This window comes from Sphaeramia orbicularis, chromosome 4, assembly GCF_902148855.1.
Source record: "Sphaeramia orbicularis chromosome 4, fSphaOr1.1, whole genome shotgun sequence".
NCBI lineage: Eukaryota > Metazoa > Chordata > Actinopteri > Kurtiformes > Apogonidae > Sphaeramia > Sphaeramia orbicularis.
In genome coordinates, this window is record NC_043960.1 from 40,524,448 (window position 1) to 40,545,146 (window position 20,699).

Here is a 20,699-nt window from a genome sequence, read left to right on the forward strand (position 1 = left end):
AGTGAACATTAAAGCAACAAATAGCATTTTTAAGGACTGTCTTTGGGTTTTCTATATAAATATATTATTAAAAACAGATTTCTTGCCTCTGAGGTTTATTTCTATAAATCATTTACCACATTGAACGGACATACAGAGCCCTAATATGCAAATACATTAAAATCCAGAGTCTCTTCTCTTCAGATTCATTCATTTCTGTTACATTCTTATCAGTGTTAACGCCACTACCACGCATGACAGGACCAAGCCCCGTTCACTTCAATTGGTAATAACTGACCAATTCAAGTGGCCACTTCTGGGAATTGTAATGGTTGATCTTCAAAGCGGCCTGACCTGACACTGGGGACATAAAAGTGTCAAAGGTCACGCATGAAGACAAACAGGGAGCCAGTGTTTGTCCCTTCCTCTGTCATGCCCCCAAATTAACATCTATTGTAGTTAAGTGTAATAAATTGGTTTGTGATGATGGAAGCTGTCTATAGGTTTTAGTGACGAAGTGATCAGGCAAAGACAACAGTTGACTCCAATGTGTATTTTACAGCCTGCAGATTAAACACACATTCATTATAGCCTATAGTATCTTGGAGTGTGGGTAAAATTTTAATAGTAAATTTCTAACTTTCACTATTAGAAAACATGATGTAGAAGGAATAGCTGGGAAATGCAAGTTAGGAATAAAATTAAGAGTTTCATCACCTGAAATATGCAAACATGTAAATAGTTTCCAAATTGTGCAACATATTAGTAATATTCTTCTGTAACCTCCAAACTGCTTTACAGAGTAAGATATAAGATGAGTTAGAAAAAAAAATCTAATCTAACATAGTGTAAAAAGAAGATGCCATGACCCTGAACGCACCACACACCAAGTATAATGCAGATATCTCTCAGCAGATTTAAAATGCAAAGACAAAGCAACAGCTTTCAGGGAAAAAAAAACCCTCCCTGTAGGAACAAATAAACAGGAAAATATTCAACCTTCCAGAGTTTCCAAATATTCTATAGGACATTCAGAGTTTCCAGGCCCACAGGTGGAAATAAGAACCAAACTGGAGGAGATCTGAGTGTCCTCCAAACATCCAAAACACATCAGAAATATTTGCATAAAAGATACATTAACAGAAAGTAGAAGAAAAAACAGGAATTTGGAGGAAAAAAAAAAGACTGACATGTGGTTTAAGTTGATGTTTCCACGTATAACACATAAAATAATTCAAGTCTGAACAGTAGAAAACACACACCATGAAACCATAAAGTCCAACTCACATTTCAGAAGCTCTTTCGTCTGGATGATCCTTGTTGCTGGAAGATGAGGAGATGTTGGTCCTCTCCCCGCCATGTGAAAACAGACTGGTTCCTTTACTGCTTTCCTGGTTTAATTGGGAACAGGCTGAAGTTTATGCTAATGAGCGCTGACATCAGTCTTAATAGCCTCCACTCCATAAAAGAAGAGGAGCAAGGGGCCAAAGTCGCGCCTCTTTTCCCAGGCAATTCGGTCGGTCAAGTTCAAGCGCAGCGCCAGTGCGCACAATTGTCATTCAAAACACCAATGCACAGAACAAATTCATTGGGGGGGGGGTTCTAGTAGCAAAACTGATATGTAACTTAAATGTGAAACTTTGTGGATTATTTGAGTACTTCCTAACTGAAACCCCTTATTTTATTAAAACACAGCAGAATGTTAAGACATGCACATATTCATTATAATCCGGATCATCAACTTTGCTGCTAATAAATCTATCGGTTTAACCCTTTCATGTATGAATTATGACAACCTTAATCAAGATTTTTTTTTTTTTTCCTGGGTGTTTTTATTCCTTTTTAGGCATGAAAAACAATGTTATTGAAATACATTTTTTTATGAAACTATTTTTCATGGATTAACAAAAATATCCACTTAGATTGACACCATACGTTTAATTTTTGAAGCAAAGAAACATGCATTTGCTGTCATACTGTGTGAAAACTATGAAATAAATGTTTTGTTTTAACCCTTTCATGCACGAATTATGAGAACCTTAATCAACATTGATTTCCAGAGTGTTTTTATTCCTCTTTAGGCATGAAAAGAACAATGTGACAAAATTTTCTTATGAACCTATTTTTCATGGAGTTAAAAAAATGTCAGCTTGATACCATGCGTTTAATTTTGGAAGCAAAGAAACATGGATTTACTGATATATCATGTGAAAACTATGAAATCAAAACCTTTTTAATGCTGCTAATTTGCTGTTTTCTCACATTTTAACATACTCTAATACTAGTCATTACTCACTTCATGGAAATAATGTGCAAAAAAAAAAAAAAAACATTTGTTAAAAAAAAAACAACAGTTAATTGCAGTTTAGTAACAATAACAAGCAATTTATTTTTTATTTATTTATTTATTTTTTAGTTTAGTTTATTTTGAATATGCAACAAGACAAAGTAATCTTACTTAGTCTTTAGGAAAAAAGACAGGTAGTAAGAGGTCATGGAAGAAAACAAAAAACAAAAACAAAACTTATACATATAAATGACTTCATTTGCACATTCTAAAAGGAGTGGAGGAAGTATAATTTATTTATCCCACCCCTTCAACACTCAAACATGTTAGTGCAGATCAAGTTTATCAAGAACAGCAAAGTTACACTAATGGTCTGAATGTCAGTGTATTATTATGGGATGATGTGTAAGTGTCCACTGTGTTGGCTGATATGGAACTAAAACAATAAAATCCATGAATATACAAGAGAACAGCTGGAGAAGAACTGTCCACTGGAGTGACCACTGTGCATGAAAGGGTTACTGTCACTAATCTGATGTTTTCTCACATTTTAACATATAATAGTAGTTATTACTCACTCAAATAATATGCAAAAAACAACAAAACACAACAACTTTGGAAAAAAAAAAAACCCAGTCTAATAACAATTAGCAATTGATTTACAGTCAAATACGTTGCTACAGATCAGGTTTATCAAGAGCTGCAAAGTTACAGTAATGGTCTGAATGTCAGTGTATTATGGGATGGTGCATAAGTGTCCACTGTGTTGGCTGATATGCAAGTAAAACAACAAAACCCATGAATATACAAGAGAACAGCTGGAGAAGAGCTGTCCACTATGCATTTAAGGGTTAAACAGAGTGAATTATTGTGTTTTATTGTGACAGTTTTTAGTTGAAAATTCAGCACTGTTCTGCGGCCTGCTATCAAAATGAGCAGGAAACATCACAGAAAACATCTATAGAAATGCTCTTTGGACGCAAAGTGAAACGTCATAATTCTTAAATCAAGCTTTTAGCATCACATAAGAAAGAGAGGGAGAGAGATGAGGAAATAACAGATACAGACATTTAAAGCTTGGGTTGAGATTTAAAGGAATTTCAAGCCAAGATCTGGATGATATTTGTAAGATATTGGACATTCATGGAGACAACAGATTTTCATTTGGCTCTAAAATTAGAGCCAAATATCTTAGAATTGTTTGGGTTCCTGCCCACACTGGTGTATGTCTTGTTGTGGACATGTATGTCACGCAGCATCCGTCTGTGCATGTTGTCCAGTGGATCATCCGTGGGATCATCCGCGCCAGCAGCAGCGCAGACACTCAGCGAAATAGAATTAAGCAGCGCACATTTGCGTAATTACAGTATAAGTGTGCAACCATTCATATCGTCCAAATCCAAAATATGTGTGAGGCCAAGTCAGAGTAACAGCTTAACACACCACGACAGAGGCAGGGGAAGCTCATTCTCTAATGCTGTTTGTGTCAGGGCATGAAAACACATAAATCACATGCACCAGGTGAACATGCAGATATGAGGTGCGCAGACCGCATGTGGCCCAAAGCAAAACCTCTGAACACGACTGCGCATTATCAACACACTTATTTTAGGAATACACTGTTCCAAGGCCCTTCTGTTCAGTAGTAGATCTGCAGAGGAAGATGTACAGGGTGTCCCATAAGTCTCCATACATAGGAGACATAATACATTCCATACATATATGGTTCTAACATGTATTTCTTTATATTATATATTCTTTATATCTTTATTTCTTCTTTATAGTTCTTCAGCAGACACGCATTGAAATGTGTTCCCGACAAAATGGCAGTCATATAGAGCATATTATATAAATAAAAATGGTTTATGTCAAGAAACGTTTATTTTTCCTATGTATGGAGACTAATGGGACACCCTGTATATTTGGTGTAACTCCTATAAAGAAATCACACTGTTGCCACAATATAGAAAGAAAAAAAAACAAAAACAAAGTGATTTACTCAGATATTGATCCGCTTCATGTTCTATTTGACCTGTTTGTAAAATGGATTGTCTTAACCCATAAAGACCCAAACATCCAAAACCATCTACTGATCTAAACTGTTTAATACCTGTTGACCCACTGATCATATCAATAAATGTAAATAATTGGTGTTAAATACAGTTTGTCATCTTTTCATGGTCATCAGATATGAGTCATTTGGACGTTCAGAGGCTCCGTAGTTACCATGGAAACACCATCATCTTCTATAACACTGATTCACCAGTAAAACCCATGGAGTTGGATCAATGACAGTGGATGGACACACATGGGTTTATGTTCAGCAGCTGATATATTTTACAAAAAAAAAAAAAGGCACTGTTTCATCAGTTTTCTTTGTTTTTTGATATAATAAACTTCAACTTGAATTTGAGCTTTTATGGACATCTACATGATCAGCAAATTAAATATAGAAAAATGCCAGATTTATATTTAAAAATGCAAAATTCAGAACATGATATTGGAATAAATGGTGATAAATCAGTTAAGAAAGGTTAAAAATAGAGGAAACATTCATTTGGGAATGTCCACAAAAGAAGCACTGGGTCTTTATAAGTTAATGGGCTGCAGTCAGATAAAAAACTGACCAAACTTTAGGGGTTCCATGTACTTATTTAGGATTTCTTTACAATAAAATGGGATTAAAAATGGTATGTTTACAACTTTTTTTTTACGACAGAAATTACAATTCAGACATACAACCAAAGAGCAAATTGTTTTAAAAGAAATGCAAAGAATTTACTGTTATTTTACTTTTCATGTGTTAGTTTTGTGATCAGAGAAAAGAGATGGATCTCTATATTTGACATACACTATTTCCCATAAAGTTGGAATAAATATATTTACCTCTTCTCATGAAATGATTGTGACAGTGTGATTTATTCATGATAGATCAAGTGTAACTGGGTCTCTGTCGGTGCATGTGGTCAAAGGGGATTACTGATGTGTGGAAATAGGAATAAAATGAGGAATGTGTCTGAAAACTAAGTTATTCCAACTTTATGGGCAACAGTGTATATGGCATACATAATATTAAATATAATTAAATATTTACATTACTTCTATAGAGCAAACATCCACAAGCAATTACTGTTAATTCAGTTAACGTTTTATTTATTTTTTCTACTATCATTTATTTACTGTATTCCACATAATACATGTCTCTGTCTCTAATTCCCTGTGACATAGCCAATGTGGCCATCCATAGCTGATTCCCACACTGCAGATGAGGCATCAGAAAGAAACAAAAAGGAAAAGAGCGGGCAAATTGAAGGCAGACTAGAGGGAAAAACCCTGATGGTGGAAGTTTCCTTTGACGGGGCACCATTGCAACATTTGCATATATTCAAATAAGGAGATGAATGCCATGCATGGGGTGCAAACAAAGACAGTCCAATGGGAGGGCTGCGTCCCTGCTGCGGGCTCAGAAGCAGCCGCCAGTATCCCAGCAGCACCCTGGGAGGGACACAGGGAAGTGGTGTGGGAACCGAGAGGCACCCCCAAGCCGAGCAGAGGGAGGGGAGACACTTGTAGCTCGTAGCGAATTAGCATTTTATTTGTGTCCATTTTCCTCAGTAATTTCTGTCCCACCACTTCACCCACAGATGGCTAACATGGCAGAGGGATTAGCATTTGTGTCTGAGATGATAATGATGGAAGTGTTTTTCCACCCAGACATTACAGCTTCTCACAGTGTGACCAATATATTTCACAAGTGAGATGATGAGCAATTTTCATATTTTGTTTCAGGACTGATTTCTGTTGATGAAGCATTTTGGTTGATAGTAATAATAAGTTGTCAGTTAAATCAAACACCACACCTTGCACTGAAAAGAAGTCACAATAAGTAGATTTATATCACCTTTTTTCCCTATAAGTATATCTGTAGTAGCCAGCAATGGAGCAAAAACAAACAAACAAAAAAAAACACTTAAATTAAAATGTGAATGCTCAGATTCCCTCGGCTCAGAAAAGTCAAACACTAAATGCAACAACTACATTTATGTGATTTATGTTTACAGATGTCTTCTCTTTGGCGTATCCACTAGAGATTCTGTTGCTTTGTAGCGTAAAGATTCATTTGATCAAATTCACAAGTCTTATTGAAACGTCATGCTCTCACGCGCAAATTCACAGGGCAAAGGATCAGACACATCTTCAGCAGAAGGGGTGCAACCAATTAGCAAAAATTCAATCAACTTACCAGACCACCCAAACAACCTGAACGCACATGCTAAACACAGATTTGAATGCTGTGAATGGTTTTGGTAAAAGATCTTTAGAGGGCATGTCGCTGGAAACAGTTTGCACTGTTGGAGGCATACGGGCCTCCTCCTTACAGAGGATGAGCTGACATTACAATGCATGTCCAGGCCAGTGTGTGTGTGTGTGTGTGTGTGTGTGTGTGTGTGTGTGTGTGTGTGTGTGTGTGTGTGTGTGTGTGTGTGTGTGTGTGTGTGTGTGTGTGTGTGTGTGTGTGTTGGGGGGGATCATTTTCATCCTGTGTGACCAAGCATACCACACATGAAGGGTGCATCAGTGAGTTGTCTTCCATCAAATTGTTTCCTATTCACCTCAAACAACTAAATGCTAAAATAAAGTGAAAAGTGGGATAGTGTCCTGCATAATTCATTTGTAAAGAAATAAACTGGTTTAAAAATAACCACAAAGTTATTTTAGTGTTTATTTTTACCACCATAACAGGAAAATAGATTTTTGGAGGATACTTAAATTAAAATGTGTGCCCTCCCTCTGCTTTAATGTCTGTTTTTGTGTGTGCCAAAGAGTAAGAGAAGCATATCTGAGACTTTAAGCTTCTGTATTTGCATAGTGTTTGTTTTCATCCAATGAAATGCTAAGACAGGATGGTGGGAGCATGAATCATGGAGATTATCATTAGATGGATCTAAAAGAGGTATTCAGGGCTATTTAGGAAAACCACAAATCTAAGATGGATAAAACTTTACATTTTAATTACAGATGAGGAAAGGGAGCATGCTGATTAATTAAATTGTTGCACTTGTTCCTTGTGAATTTTTTTTTTTTTTTTCATGTTTTGCATATTTAAAAAAGAAAATATCATACTTGAAGACACAAAACTGTTTTCCATTATTTTAGCTCAATTTTGTATGTAATTATGTATAAATAAACACTATGAAATGTATTTTTATTTTATTTTATTTTATTTTATTTTATTTTATTTTATTTTATTTTATTGTGGCCACTGTGAGCCAACATGTGGTCCGCTGAGGCAGAGCCTTGCTGTGATGCCTTCAAAGACCTGGGATATATTGCTTTTCCAATCTCACAGGCAAGCTTATGAGCAACTTCCAATGTACTCAGCTATTGCTGTGGACTTGACTGTCTTTATACTATCCTATATTTTACAAAGTTATTAAACCTAAACATAAATAGATAATACAAATGTGCCTTAAACGTAAATATAAGTAGATAATATAAATGTGCCTTGTACATTTTCCCTTATGTCTACTCCCATTTACAGTTATTTTGGCAGTAAGTAAGTACATAAGATGAAAAATTTAATTAAAAATAATAGTATTTTAAAACTGAAATCGAAACATCCATATTACGTAACACACTGCAATAGAAAAGGCAGTAACACACGTATAGCAGTGAGCCAGTGTAAGCCTTTGTGCGCCGTAGAAGCGAGAAATTACAAAGCTTTCAAGTCGTCCTTGAAGGTAGCATGGGGCTACTACATCCGGGACTTCCGGTAGTTTCACATGTCAGTTGTTTCAGCTGTTTGGACTTCTGAATGTAAAGGGACTACAAGAACTTCTGAGGTGGTTGTAAGCTTTCGGAGAAGAAATGGTAATGTTTTTCTGTCCCAGTTTATTGTGATTTAATCACAAGAGTGAACGGCGTGTTGTAAAGTTAAACAGTGAATCAGAGTTGCCGGTGCTGGTTTCTATGAGTTAGTCTGCTAATGTAAGCTAGCTAGCTAGCTAACTCTTTGCAGCAGTACTGACAGGTGGTGAAGTTTAGCTAAATTTAGCACCATAACCATTTGTTAACTTTCATTCATTTTGCAACACCTTTCAGCACATTCTGTATGGAATGCTGATGAGGCTAACGTCTTGCTATTCTTAGCTATTTAGCAGAATGTCACTTAACTTCTAACATTACTGCCCGTAATACTTGAACTTACTTTTTCTGAGACTAGCTACTACATGAAACTTTCCTCGTTCTTGTGTGCACATTGTGCCCACTCCACCGACTGCCACAGCTATAGAGAATATATGACTGTCTGTGATTTCACACCAAACTCTAGATATAAAGTCCATGCTTTAACGTAACTGTGTTTTTGTTTTAACAGGCGCTGATGGGGATTCAGTTGGTGGTCAGCTTGTTGGCCGCAAGCATCATGCAGAAGATGGCCCCACACTGCTCATTTGCACGATGGCTTCTCTGCAATGGCAGGTATTGTCTTACATTTCAGTGAGATCAGATATGATCATCTGTTCACTGCTTATACATGTGGTTTTGTGTCTTCCAGTCTGTTTCGGTTCAAACACCCGTCAGAGGGAGAGCTGTGTGCACTGGCAGGGAAACAGATGCCTAAACAGAACAGGAGAGACAGGTGGGGTATGGGGGAGGGTCTGACCCTGCAGGACAAGGTCACACTAAATGTTACTTTTAAGATGACATGTTGGTTAAAACATCTATTGATAGATATACATTTACACTGTGGAAATCTTGTCTTGTAAGTGCAATACTTGGATTTTTAACACAAAAAAATCACTTTTGTGTTTTGTCCAGGAGACAGAATGGGGAAAACAAGCCACTCACTGTGCCCAAAGATATCGACCTTCACCTGGAGAAAGCTCCAGTCAATGTCATTGACGCTCTAGGTAAAACAAACACAACTTTATGTACACCACAGTGACATTGTACAAGCACAAACTCTGCTCAAGCTCAGTGGTGGAGCAAAATTCAGACTTTGCCTTTTTGATCCTTGTATAAAACATATAAAACTGTATTATGAACTAATCAACCTTATGACAAGGTGGAAGTCATGCTTTGTTAATTGATGACTTTTACTCACCAAGAGCCAATAATCAGTTCACTGTGACTTTATGCGATGACTTTATGTCACAAAATAAGCTTGATGCCACAAACATTCACCTTAATAGTTTAGTGGGCATGGGACACAACCTGGGGGTTGATCACCCTGTAGCTGGCTGCCTCCAGGGAGGGTGTATAGTGTGAATGGCCAAAACACCCTGTGATCCGGAGGAACATAACTGATGATGCACCCCCTCCCCGCTTACCCAGGGATGACGTCCTGTTCCCTGGGTTGGGCCTGGGCTGGATGCAAGCCTCCTGGTTGTGGTTCAACTTTCTGACATTCACCAATGAACTTGTGTATGTGCTCGCACAAGGATATCAACGTCTTATCTTGTGTTTTGGAACCTGTGTGTATGTGTTTGTTTTTTAGTCATTTAACAACAAGTGAAGGTTCGTACAGAATTTATGGATCTCCAAAGCTGTACTAATCGGAGCATTAAATCATTATTAGGCATGCATTTGATTAACATAGCTTATCTACACATTTTACACCTTTATTATAAAGTGCAAAAGTTTCCCTCCAACATTTATCTCCTGTGTTTTTATTTTCAGTGCTGCGCTTTTTTCTGGAGTACCAGTGGCTGATCGACTTTGCTGTTTATGCAGCTGGTGTCTTCATGTTCACAGAGTGTTACTACAGTGTGGTAGATGCAAGCAAAGAGGTCAATATTGGTGCTATCTGGTGTGTTCTGACTGTTCTCTTCGGTCTGTATCCTTCAACTGCAGAGTCAAACCAGTCATAAAAAAAAACCCATATTAAATGTACAAAAATCAGTAGTCAGTAGTTTGTAGCATATCCAATTTTGGTATGTTTTAATTTGATGAAAAAAAACCCTAAATATACATATTTATGTTTTGCAGCTGGATGGATGCAAGCTGTGTTTTTCCCCCTTTGGTTGTTATCTTTTAACCTATAACCCTCAGAAAGACCCTGCACACATTAATGAGCCACTATTTCCGTTCTGAAGAAGGCGGTGAGCGCTCGGTCTGCCTTGCCTTTGGTTTTCTGTCTCTGCTGGTTGCCATGCTGGTCCTGGTGGTCAGAGAAGATTACCTAGAGTTTGGCCTGGAATCTGGCTTTTCCAACCTTTTTGACAACTTGGAAGTCTTTGCCAGACAGCAGGGCTACGCTGACTGGTCGTAAGTATTCCACTGATGGGTAAAGTATTGGAAATATTGCTGTGTTGGTGTCAAAAGTGACTATTCTGTTTGAGAACATGCCTGTATTTTGTACTGCATACTGAATCTTTGCAGAAAAGGCTGATTATCTCAATGATCAGTTTGATGTTGTTTTGACTTCCCTCAGAATTCCAGTGACCAAGCTGACAGTGAAGCTTGGTCTGGCTGCTGTCTGTGCTTACATCGGTGCTCTTCTGGCCTTCCCTGGACTTCGACTGGCTCAGACTCATCTCGATGCTATACAGATGAACTCAGAGCGCCCACTCATCCAGTAAGTGCACATATTTACACTGCAAAAAGTAAACCTATTATTTGTTTTATCTGAAGCTTTGACTCGCATGTTCTTGCTGTTCCTTTGCAGGATTCTGCTGCATATGAGTTTTTTGTCTCCAATTGTTGTGTTGATTCTGTGGGTGAAACCAATTGCAAGGGACTTTCTGGCCAATGCGCCTTTAGGAAAGACCTCTGTCACATTGTGAGTACAGCAGCATATTTGTTCACTTTATCTGCTGCAGTTTTCAAGAAACTATGTTGACTGTATTTTCTTCTCGCAGAGTGTCCAGTGCAACTTTTGACAGTATGCGTCTGTGGATAATCGTGAGTCTGTGTGTGCTGCGACTGGCCCTGGTCCGTTATCACCTGCAGGCCTACCTGAATCTGGCTCAGAAGTGGGTGGAGCAAATGAAGAAGGAGGCGGGACGTATAGCTGCAATTGACATTCAAAGGAAGGTCGGATATTTTTATGCTTTATATTGTTGTTCTTTTTTCTCCTTTTTTATTATAATGGCATCTAAAAATAATAAACTAGGGAATATAACTTGCATTTCAGGTCACACGTGTGTTTTGCTACCTGACTGTGGTGACTCTGCAGTATCTGGTTCCTGTTCTGCTCATCCTCTTCTCCACATTGGCACTCAAGGCATTAGGTAAGTAAAATACCACATTAAAAGAAATATCCATCAGTACCTTGTGTTATAAATGATACTAATCTGATACTTTATCATCCCAAAATGGATGACCTAATGCCAGTATGAGTATTAACTGGTTTGTCACTTCCATCATTATGATCTACATATACTTTATTCTTATTCTAAAAACGTCTGAAGATTCTCTAATTATCATATAGAATGCTTTACTTCATAATAATTTGAGTTGTAATGCATCTTAATAACTCTTTCACCTTCGTGTTATTGCTTTACTGCTGAGTCTCTAATTACACTACCTGTCTTGATGATATTTACGTCATCATCTTCTTAAAGTCTTCATGCCTTATATCCACTCATCCACAATTTTCTATGTACAAATAAACAAACATGGAAAGCAAAAGTCCTAGGTCACCATTAGCTTTGTTGTCTTTAGCAAAATTATAACGGCTGTACCTAAGCACCTCTCAGTCTCTGTATCAAGATACAACCAGAATATAGTAAGGATATATGTTCAATAAATAAGTGAGTAAATGAATGAATGACTGAATGAAAGAACATGAATATTATGGAAGTTATATTGGATCAGATCTGGTGGACGTTATGAAGGAAGCAGAGTATGTAGTATACCATAAGACCGAGGTAAAATTAAATAAATATATACGTCTTGCTGTAGAAGCCATTTTAGTTCTGATTTGTTTTTAACCCTTGTGCCCTCCTCAAATTTACTACCCTCTGGTGTACACACACAAAAAAAACATGGGGTCTGTGATGTACACCAGTCAGTCCATGAAGGTGTCCAGAGGGAGTATCTGATACTATGAAAAATAGCAATGCAGTCAAATCAGTTTTGTAGCTAATGACATATCCAACACTCTAATCACCACCAATGACCCACCCCCCCCACTATTTATTATATGGATAGATAGATGGATAGATAGATCAGTCTTTTTTGGTAATAAATCATTTATTATTCAAATAATTAAACTGTCATTGAAATGGTTAAAATCCTAAAAATTGTTCAATATTTGGTCGTTTTGAGCAGGGCTGAAGTTGTTTAAGAAATTTATGACAAAAAAGCCAAAAAATATTGGTGTATGATGATTTTATAGTAGTTCTTTGTGTGTGTAGTTTTGCCACAGAGGTAACCAGAGGGTGCAGAATGCATCAACAGGGTATAAAACATGTAAGACTAAAAGACACTGGATTTCAAAAATACAGGTGTCCATAAAGTCTCTTTACAATGTAACAAATTCATTACAAAAGCAACTGAACGGACAAATCTGTGGAAATTACTACAAAATGAAAAGTACATATTAAAGTTGTTTTTTTTTTGCCTCATTTAATACACTTCTATATGAGCACTATTAGCTGCATGAAGACGGTACTTGATTTCTTGCCATGTTTGCTGTCCACTCTTCCCTTTATCCAACAGTCACACACTGATGTCTTCCATGCTTAATGTTATAGTTTCACCAAGTCTGCATATCCGATATTGTTTCAATAAACCACAATACACTTTTTGCCTTTTCTTGAGAAGTAGCCATTTTTAGGGGTTTATTTAACAGAACCTGTTTTATCAACAGGGTACCTGAAATACGCAAAGGCAATGTGATTGAAAACTTTGATAACCACTGAGTACATAGAAGAAATTGGATTAACATAGAGCTTTGGAAAAATTAAGAGACCACTGCTATTTCCTCTGAAATCAGCATGTCTGCATGTATGACAGCCATTCCATTCCTGTGTCTGTTGAATTCCAACACAAGCACACCTTTTTCTACTGAATAAACACCTGATCCATGTCTTATTTACGAAGTATAAACACCACTACTGTGGCCATCACTATGTTCTTACAATAGGACTAGCTGGGTGGCAAATAAAGTGCTCTTTGTACCACAAAAGTAATTGGAATCAAAATCATCCAACAACAATGTTGGAGAGCCAAGATACGTGAAAGCTGTTTTTGAAAATCAGGGTTATTCCACCAAATATTGATGTCTGAACTTTTCCCAAGTTACAACATTAGTATTGTGTTGTTTAGAAATGAATATGAACTGGTTTTCTTTGCATTATTTGAGGTCTAAAAAAAAAAAACGGCATCTTTTTGTTATTTTGATCATGTGTCGTGTTCTGCAAATACGTGATCTAAATAACAATATTTTTATTTGGAATTTGGGAGAAATGTTGTGGGTAGTTTAGAGCAGGGGTCATCAACCCTGGTCTTCCAGATCAACTATCCTGCATGTTTAAGATGTGTCCCTGTTCTGACACACCTGATTCCAATGATGAGCCTATCATAAAGCTCTGCAGAAGCCTGATAACGACTGTCAGGTGTGTTGGAAGAGGGAAACATCTAAAACATGCAGGATGGTAGATCTCAAGGACCAGGGTTGGTGACCCCTGGTTTAGAGAATAAAACAAAAATGTTCATTTTACTCAAACACATACCTCTAAATGGTAAAATCAGAGAAAGTGATGATTTTGCAGTGGTCTCATATATTTTTTTCCAGTGCTGTATCTCATCAGTTGGTTTTGCAATACAGTTTTCAAATTTATAGAGACTTTATGGACACTGTGTATAACTAAAAAGAAAAGGTCTCGCCAAATGTATTGCCAAAAGCTGCAACACAGCCAAAATGATCACCAAATAAAAAAAAAAAAGTTGAGAGAAATGTACAAAAATGCTCAAGGTGGACCTAAGGGTTAATACCGTGCATATATTAGCTGTTACATCTTAATAAGAGTTGGTGTGTGTGTGTGTGTGTGTGACTACCACCTTGAAAAAAAAAAAAATCAGTAAAAAGCCTGTTTTTGCTTTAAATTTTTTTTTCTATTGAACTGTTCAGGAGACTTCAGCTGGTGTATGGGTGCAGAGGAGACCCCAGGGGTGACCCCGGCGCTGGTCATGCCCACTGCAGCTCCTGTGATGCCCGGTGGCGTTGATGAAGATGAAGAAGGCATAGAGGACATGGAGGAGGACATCCAGGCCACCGTAGCCCACCTGTCAGAAACCTTCACAGCGCTGCGCTCCGTCCTCACCCCGCTGTTCTTCCGAGGCTTCTTTGCTTTCCTCACTTGGTGGGTGGCCGCCTGCCAAGTGATCAGCTCCCTGTTCGGAGTCTACTTCCACCAGTACCTAATGCAGAACTAACAGGAGCAAACGGAGGGCCATACAGTTAAACCTGCAATGCAGACTCAGCCCAGTTATTGTTATGCTGCTCCACAAGATGCCTGCATACAACAGAGAGACTCTTTCACAAACACACAGACACAAGCTTTGATCAAGACTCATTGAGAAGGGACTGACTATTGCTGCAGTATTATGTTATGTTAATGACCAGCGGGCCACTGGTGTCAATAACACAATACACACAGAGGACGGGTCATCCTTGAACTACTGCAAAAGACCACTTTTCCTACAAGTTTTCAACAGCGTCTGTGCCAGTGTTACCTGAGATGTTCTGCCCAGAACATGATTAAATGCTGCATACACTTTGAAGATATTTAATTGTTCCCAGGGGAAAAGTATTAGCACTTTATCCCTGTGTAGATAAGACGTTATATTTTTGTGAGGGACTCAGTGTCCCTCTTAAGGAACCGATTCAAGAGTGCTAAGTGTTTGCTTGTTTATTTTTTTTCTTTTTAATCTTTTTTCTTCTGTAAGGTTTCGATTGTATAGGAGTACATTAGTAAAGCTCTGGCAGTCGGGTAAGAACACCACGAACTGAAGAGCATTTTTTTAATTATCTGAAAAAAAAAATTCCTTCAGAATTTCTAAGTGCCTGGGAGCTCAGGGATTTTATTAAAATTTAAAGTCTCCTTCCTCCCTGTTTATTGGACTCAGAATAGTGGAGAACGATCCCATTCTGTTTGGTTAAAAAGTGAGCACTCCAAACATGTTTCTGTATTTGCCAACACTATTAATAATGGGCTCAATGTTTAGTTCTTTAGTTTTTCTAATTTCAGTCAGCTGTGTATATGTCAGATCAATCAAAACCTACTTTTAATCACTTCCTCACCAGTGTACTTTATTAATTTATTTAAGATAACTGTCTTCTGTATGTGATGTACAAATAGTTGTGTGCATTCTTATAGCAGAGTCATGTTTGTTGTTTTTTTAAACTGAATGCGCTGAAGTCATTATACTGTGAATTTCACATTAAAATGTTTTTTCCTCTAAGTTTTTTTTTTTTTTTTAATGCATGGTGTGCAAACTTTTGGCTGTAACTTGAATTTATTGTTTGTGTGGCTTGATTAAAAAAACATTTATCATTTTCAATCTGGTGTCATTTTGATGTGGCCACTTAATTCCACGTTCACCCAGGAGCGTGGGAGATCTCACTGGTAAACGTCTTCAAAAAATTACTGAGCTATTTGTCTGAAGTCATGCATAACAATAGTGTCTCGTCGCTGTGCTGGGACTTGACCTCTGACCCCAACCACAGGAGAAGTTCATTCTTTAATCACTGATAATTACTATGAACCTGCTGCCCCTCAAGAACCTGCAAAGAAACATGTTTGTGGAGTATAGCTGTAAGAGAGTAAAGAAAAAAAAAGTATACATTTTAGTTTTATTTTTCCAGTTTTGGATATTTTTTAATGTATATAGAGAGATTTTCTTTAAATCCTCTTTCTTTGCTTGTCCAGTGTAAAATCATTCAAAGTAGATCTCAAACGAAATGTAACAAAAATCAGATTTACAAGCCATTCATGTCACAACACTTAAAAAATGCAACCTTTCACTGCTGTGGGACTGGAGAGGCTCTTTTGTCTGAGAGCTGACATGATTTATTGGCGATATCATTTGACTTCCACGTCCAATCAAAAGCCACAAAGGCTCTTCAATTTAGGATGGGACGGCCACCTCACTCTCACAGTCTTATATGATTCATTCAAGGGTATCAACAATCACAATGCAGCCGAGAAGTGGAGAAATTTGGGAGGGCTCGAGTTAACAACCCTGACATTTCATATATAATGGCTGTCTGAAGTTAAGTGCCGGGGTGATTTGCACTTTTTACTATCAGTGCTCTGCTTTTACCCGCAGTGGAAGGATTATAAGATAAATCTAATGTAAAAAGTTAAAAGAGAATATATATCTTAACATGACATATTGTTTCAGCATCATTATCCCAATGATAAGTTGAATAATGCCAATAAGCTGAAAACAAGCAAGGGCCTGGGGTAAAAAAAAAAAAAAAATCAGACGAGGAAGGTTCAATTTCAAAAAGAAAAAAAGCATCAAATGTGGGGAATTATTATAGTTGAAAAAGCATGATGTTGGCAAAAAAAAAAAAAAAAAAAAAAAAAACTAAAAAAGTGTCTTTGTGATGTTTTAACTTAAATAATTTCCCCCTCCAAAATCACAGAGCTCACCTGCTTTTGTGTTTGAATGTTGAAACCATTTAAAGACAAGATGGATCAAACTCCAAAACAAGCATTCAGTCTTTTTTTTTTTTTTTTTTTTTTTTTTTTTTAACATTTTTGGCCTGGCCAAGTGAAAGTGAACATCAAGGTCAATTTCTTTTTTTCTCTAAAACAATATTTTTGATTACACAGCATGAAAAACATACATCTGTAGTTTCTAAAGCTGCGTTTATTCAATTTGATATCAGTTTAATTTTTGGACATAATGTACTCTCATATATTAAGAACAGCGTGGTTTGCTAAATATTTGTACTTTCCTTGAGGAACAGCACTTTTTGGTATTTTTTCCAAACCTTGAATAACTGTTGTATATTTTTCCTCATTCCGTTACTTTGTCAGTGATGATAAATTCATGTTTTTATTAAAGATTTGGTTATTATTCCTTAATGGCATGTTAAAGTACTTGCTTAGACCTATAGTTTGAGCTATTATGGTTGCTGCTAAATTTATTTGTAAAAACAGATATGGAATAAGTAGTATTGCTGCACAGTGCTTTTATTATTCACTTGGCCAGGTCCTTTTATTGACATTATAGGCCCCCTCCCCTACAAAAGCAGATCAATCACTGTAGAATTATTTCTTTCCAAATAAAGCTATTCAAGCCATCTGCACAAAACTTCTGTCTTTTTAATTTCTAAATCTATACAGTATCACAGGCAAAACTACATATTTCTATGTATTGCAGTGTCAGTCCTTTTCCAGGACCATCCAGCCCTATTTGCTACTTTTAGACGATGTAATTGACAAGAAGCACTTGAGTCCTAGACGTTGCACATCTATAAGTAGCACCCTTACCTACCCACTGAGCACTGCTCCTCTCCGAGCCTGGGAGACTTGTGTGAGAGTGTCTGGCCTAATGAATTGAGAGGTGACAGGGTTGACATATCTATATAATCACATTAATTATGTGCATCTGTGCTGGAGGCCTCAGGCCCCCTCAGTCTCCTCTGTGGACGGCAGCGGGCCAAATCAGGCAGCTATGGCTGGCCATAGTTGCTATAGAAACCAGGATGTGTGCTGTGTGCGTTGTGTGTGTGCAGGCCCCAGACATGCCCTACAGACCGACCCAGCCTGGTCCCAGGGGAGCAGACCAGACATGACCCCAGTGAGAGTCTCTTTTCATTTAGGGAGGAGACGACAGAGATGGACCGGGACGGGCAGGGCTGGACTCGGCTCCGTTCCCCCCTTTGGCTTTTAGTTGAAATGGAAAAGAAGGCAAATGCACCATAGGGGTAGCTCAAGAAAAAAGTCCTGGCGTAGTCAGTGTGAGACAACCAGCTGTGGAAATGAGCTGTTTTTGTACTGAATGTATTTTTGAAGAAAACATAAAGGTCTTTTAAGTGGTTCATTTTTGTTCCTCTCGTTTGGCAGCTGCATGGTGAGTTGCCTGACAGGAGCCAGACATGATAATGAGGGAGTGTGTGTTCAAAAGACAGAACAGAGGTGAATAAGACTAAATAAATGGACACATGAAAGCTTGATAGCTGCACAGCAGAGAGCATTTTATCTGTCTTCAGATTGAATGTACATGAAAAAGAAAACAGTTGCAAGGAAGTCACATTTTACCTCAAAGACAAATAATACATTTCTGTTTGAGAAAAAGCAGGCAAAAAAAGCAGGAAATTACAAATCAAACGCTTTTTATTTTAAAAGGAATCACAACAAATGTCAAAAGAAAATCTCTGTTCAGTCTCTGTTCTGCTAGTGAAGTATGCAGCCAACATGTAAGAAATCCAAACCTCAGAATACTGATAACTTGGTTGCTCCTGCTGAAATAAATCCATGCAACTGCATAAAAGCAGTAAGAGCTAATTCCACTACAGCACTGGAGCACTCCACAGATGTATTTGTGTTGTGATGTATTTCAGACTGAACCACTGAACCAGTGTCATGTCACAGAGATTCATTAGACAATCTGTCACTGACAGTTAAGGCCCATGCTTTTCCACTCTGCGCCACATTAGTCAGGATGTTGTAAAAGAAGATGACCCCTTGTGGGCAAACAGTGCAAATCCATACAAATGTTTATTCAGTCATTTGGAGAACAGAAGCTGAACATGGAAAACCAGAACACACGGAAATTCAGCAGGTTGTCAATGGTCTGGATACAATTTCAAGGATACAAAGAGCTTTGTCATCCACAACAGTGAACATTAGTACTGGTTCAGTGCAGTACTACACACAGCCTGGCCAGAAAATAGTCCCACACTAACAGTTTGTTGGACAAGCTTTAGCTGTGATTACAGCATGCATTTGGCCTGGAATTATTTGGATAAACTTGTATAATGCCACAAGATTTATTTTGTTCATTTTTATGGACACATCATGTTACTGAACCTAGACCTGACCGCCGGAATCAACCCCAGATCATAACGCTTCCCCCACAGGCTTGTACTGTAGGCACTAGGCATGATGGGCAGTGGCAGCTGGTGAATTATTTTTTGGACGGGCGCAGTATGCAAGTCAGTTTTTGGATGCACCATAACCACATATCACCACTAGGATACATGTACATGCACCACTATTTTAAAATATTAATTTAAATTAGGGCTGTCAAAATTAATGCATTAATGCAGATTAATCCATCATCTTGATTAATCTGATTAAAAATTGTAATGAAATTAACCCATCTGCAGCACAGAATGACTCTGAATGTCTCTGGTTATGCATTTCGGGTACTTTGTCCAAGTAGAGTTACCGGTGTGCAAGCGCAAATGGGCAGTTGATCTGCTAGTGACAGGCAGCAGAACCAACCCATAAAGACAGAAGACACTAAACAGGATGTTGGCCCTCGGGATGGGAAATTTGAGTGCAAAAAAAAACAAAAATGGAACAGTTGTTTATAAATAATTTATAAACACATTAAGTGCATTTATATTCCCTTCTTTCTTGAGTCTGTTTGCTCATGCAAAATGAAACATGATTAATATGGATAAAAAATGAATGATATTTAATTGTGATTAATTGAAATTAATCCACAGCAGCCCTGTGATTAATCTGATTAAAAATTTCAATCATTTGACAACACTAATTAAAATAAAAATAAAAATACACACTATGTATTTTCAGTCATATATTTTTTATACATAAATTTCACCTGTCTATCCTTCAAACATGCACATTTGTCTGTGACTCTGTTGTTAAAGTCAGTCATGTCCCTGACAACAGTCTTGTCCACTGATAATATGGCCAGTGCATTTAGACTAGGGCTGAAGGTAATGTGGGTAGATCACGTTCCATCAAAAAAATTGAAAATCAACATACAGGCTAAAACGTATCGCTTATACCAGTTGTGCCAGGATTCAAACCCCCTCCCTCATCGTAGCCAGTGTTACCCACTGAACTTTCCTGCCGCTTGTGCACATGTCAGTAGTATTACCAACGGTCCTGTTCGCTGATTGTATTTCTGACGAAGGTCTTGATTCTTTTTAAGATGTGACGTTCAAAGTGCCCAAGCCCCACCCAATTTTTTGCGCCCTGAGGCTCTCCTATCTCTTGTATTGGAGGGGGTCTACTGCACATGTGCCATTCATAACAAGAGTCTACTATGGTAGACGGAGAGCCTCAGGTGCAGATTTTTGCGCCCCAAACAGGAAACACATCACTTGACTGCTCCGTAAATGACCAAAAACATATTTAAACTACACTTGAATGCAGATTACACCTGGTACTTATGGGCTGTATCATGTATAACTCATTTATTTAAAATTAATGTTTTTGTAAAATGACTGTAGGTGATTCCTATCGTCTTCTTCTTCATGTAAGACAGGTAG

General features: G+C 37.7%; 1 protein-coding gene across 1 annotated transcript; it reads left to right on the forward strand.

The window, feature by feature from the left end:
* Window positions 1-8,021: 8,021 nt before the first annotated feature.
* Window positions 8,022-15,778, forward strand: tmem161a (transmembrane protein 161A). Its single transcript, XM_030133005.1, has 11 exons — window positions 8,022-8,137; window positions 8,643-8,746; window positions 8,823-8,906; window positions 9,086-9,177; window positions 9,947-10,103; window positions 10,319-10,534; window positions 10,701-10,844; window positions 10,935-11,048; window positions 11,128-11,302; window positions 11,403-11,499; window positions 14,346-15,778. Exons 1-11 carry the CDS (start codon window positions 8,135-8,137, stop codon window positions 14,648-14,650), a joined length of 1,491 nt encoding a protein of 496 aa, XP_029988865.1. The 5' UTR covers window positions 8,022-8,134; the 3' UTR covers window positions 14,651-15,778.
* Window positions 15,779-20,699: the final 4,921 nt, after the last annotated feature.

Bases quoted from the DNA above. Each gene is read 5' to 3' on its own strand.
- tmem161a (XM_030133005.1), top strand. The intron at 8,907-9,085 runs GTGGGGTATGGG...TGTTTTGTCCAG, and splicing joins AAACAGAACAGGAGAGACAG to GAGACAGAATGGGGAAAACA. The intron at 11,049-11,127 runs GTGAGTACAGCA...TTCTTCTCGCAG, and splicing joins GGAAAGACCTCTGTCACATT to AGTGTCCAGTGCAACTTTTG.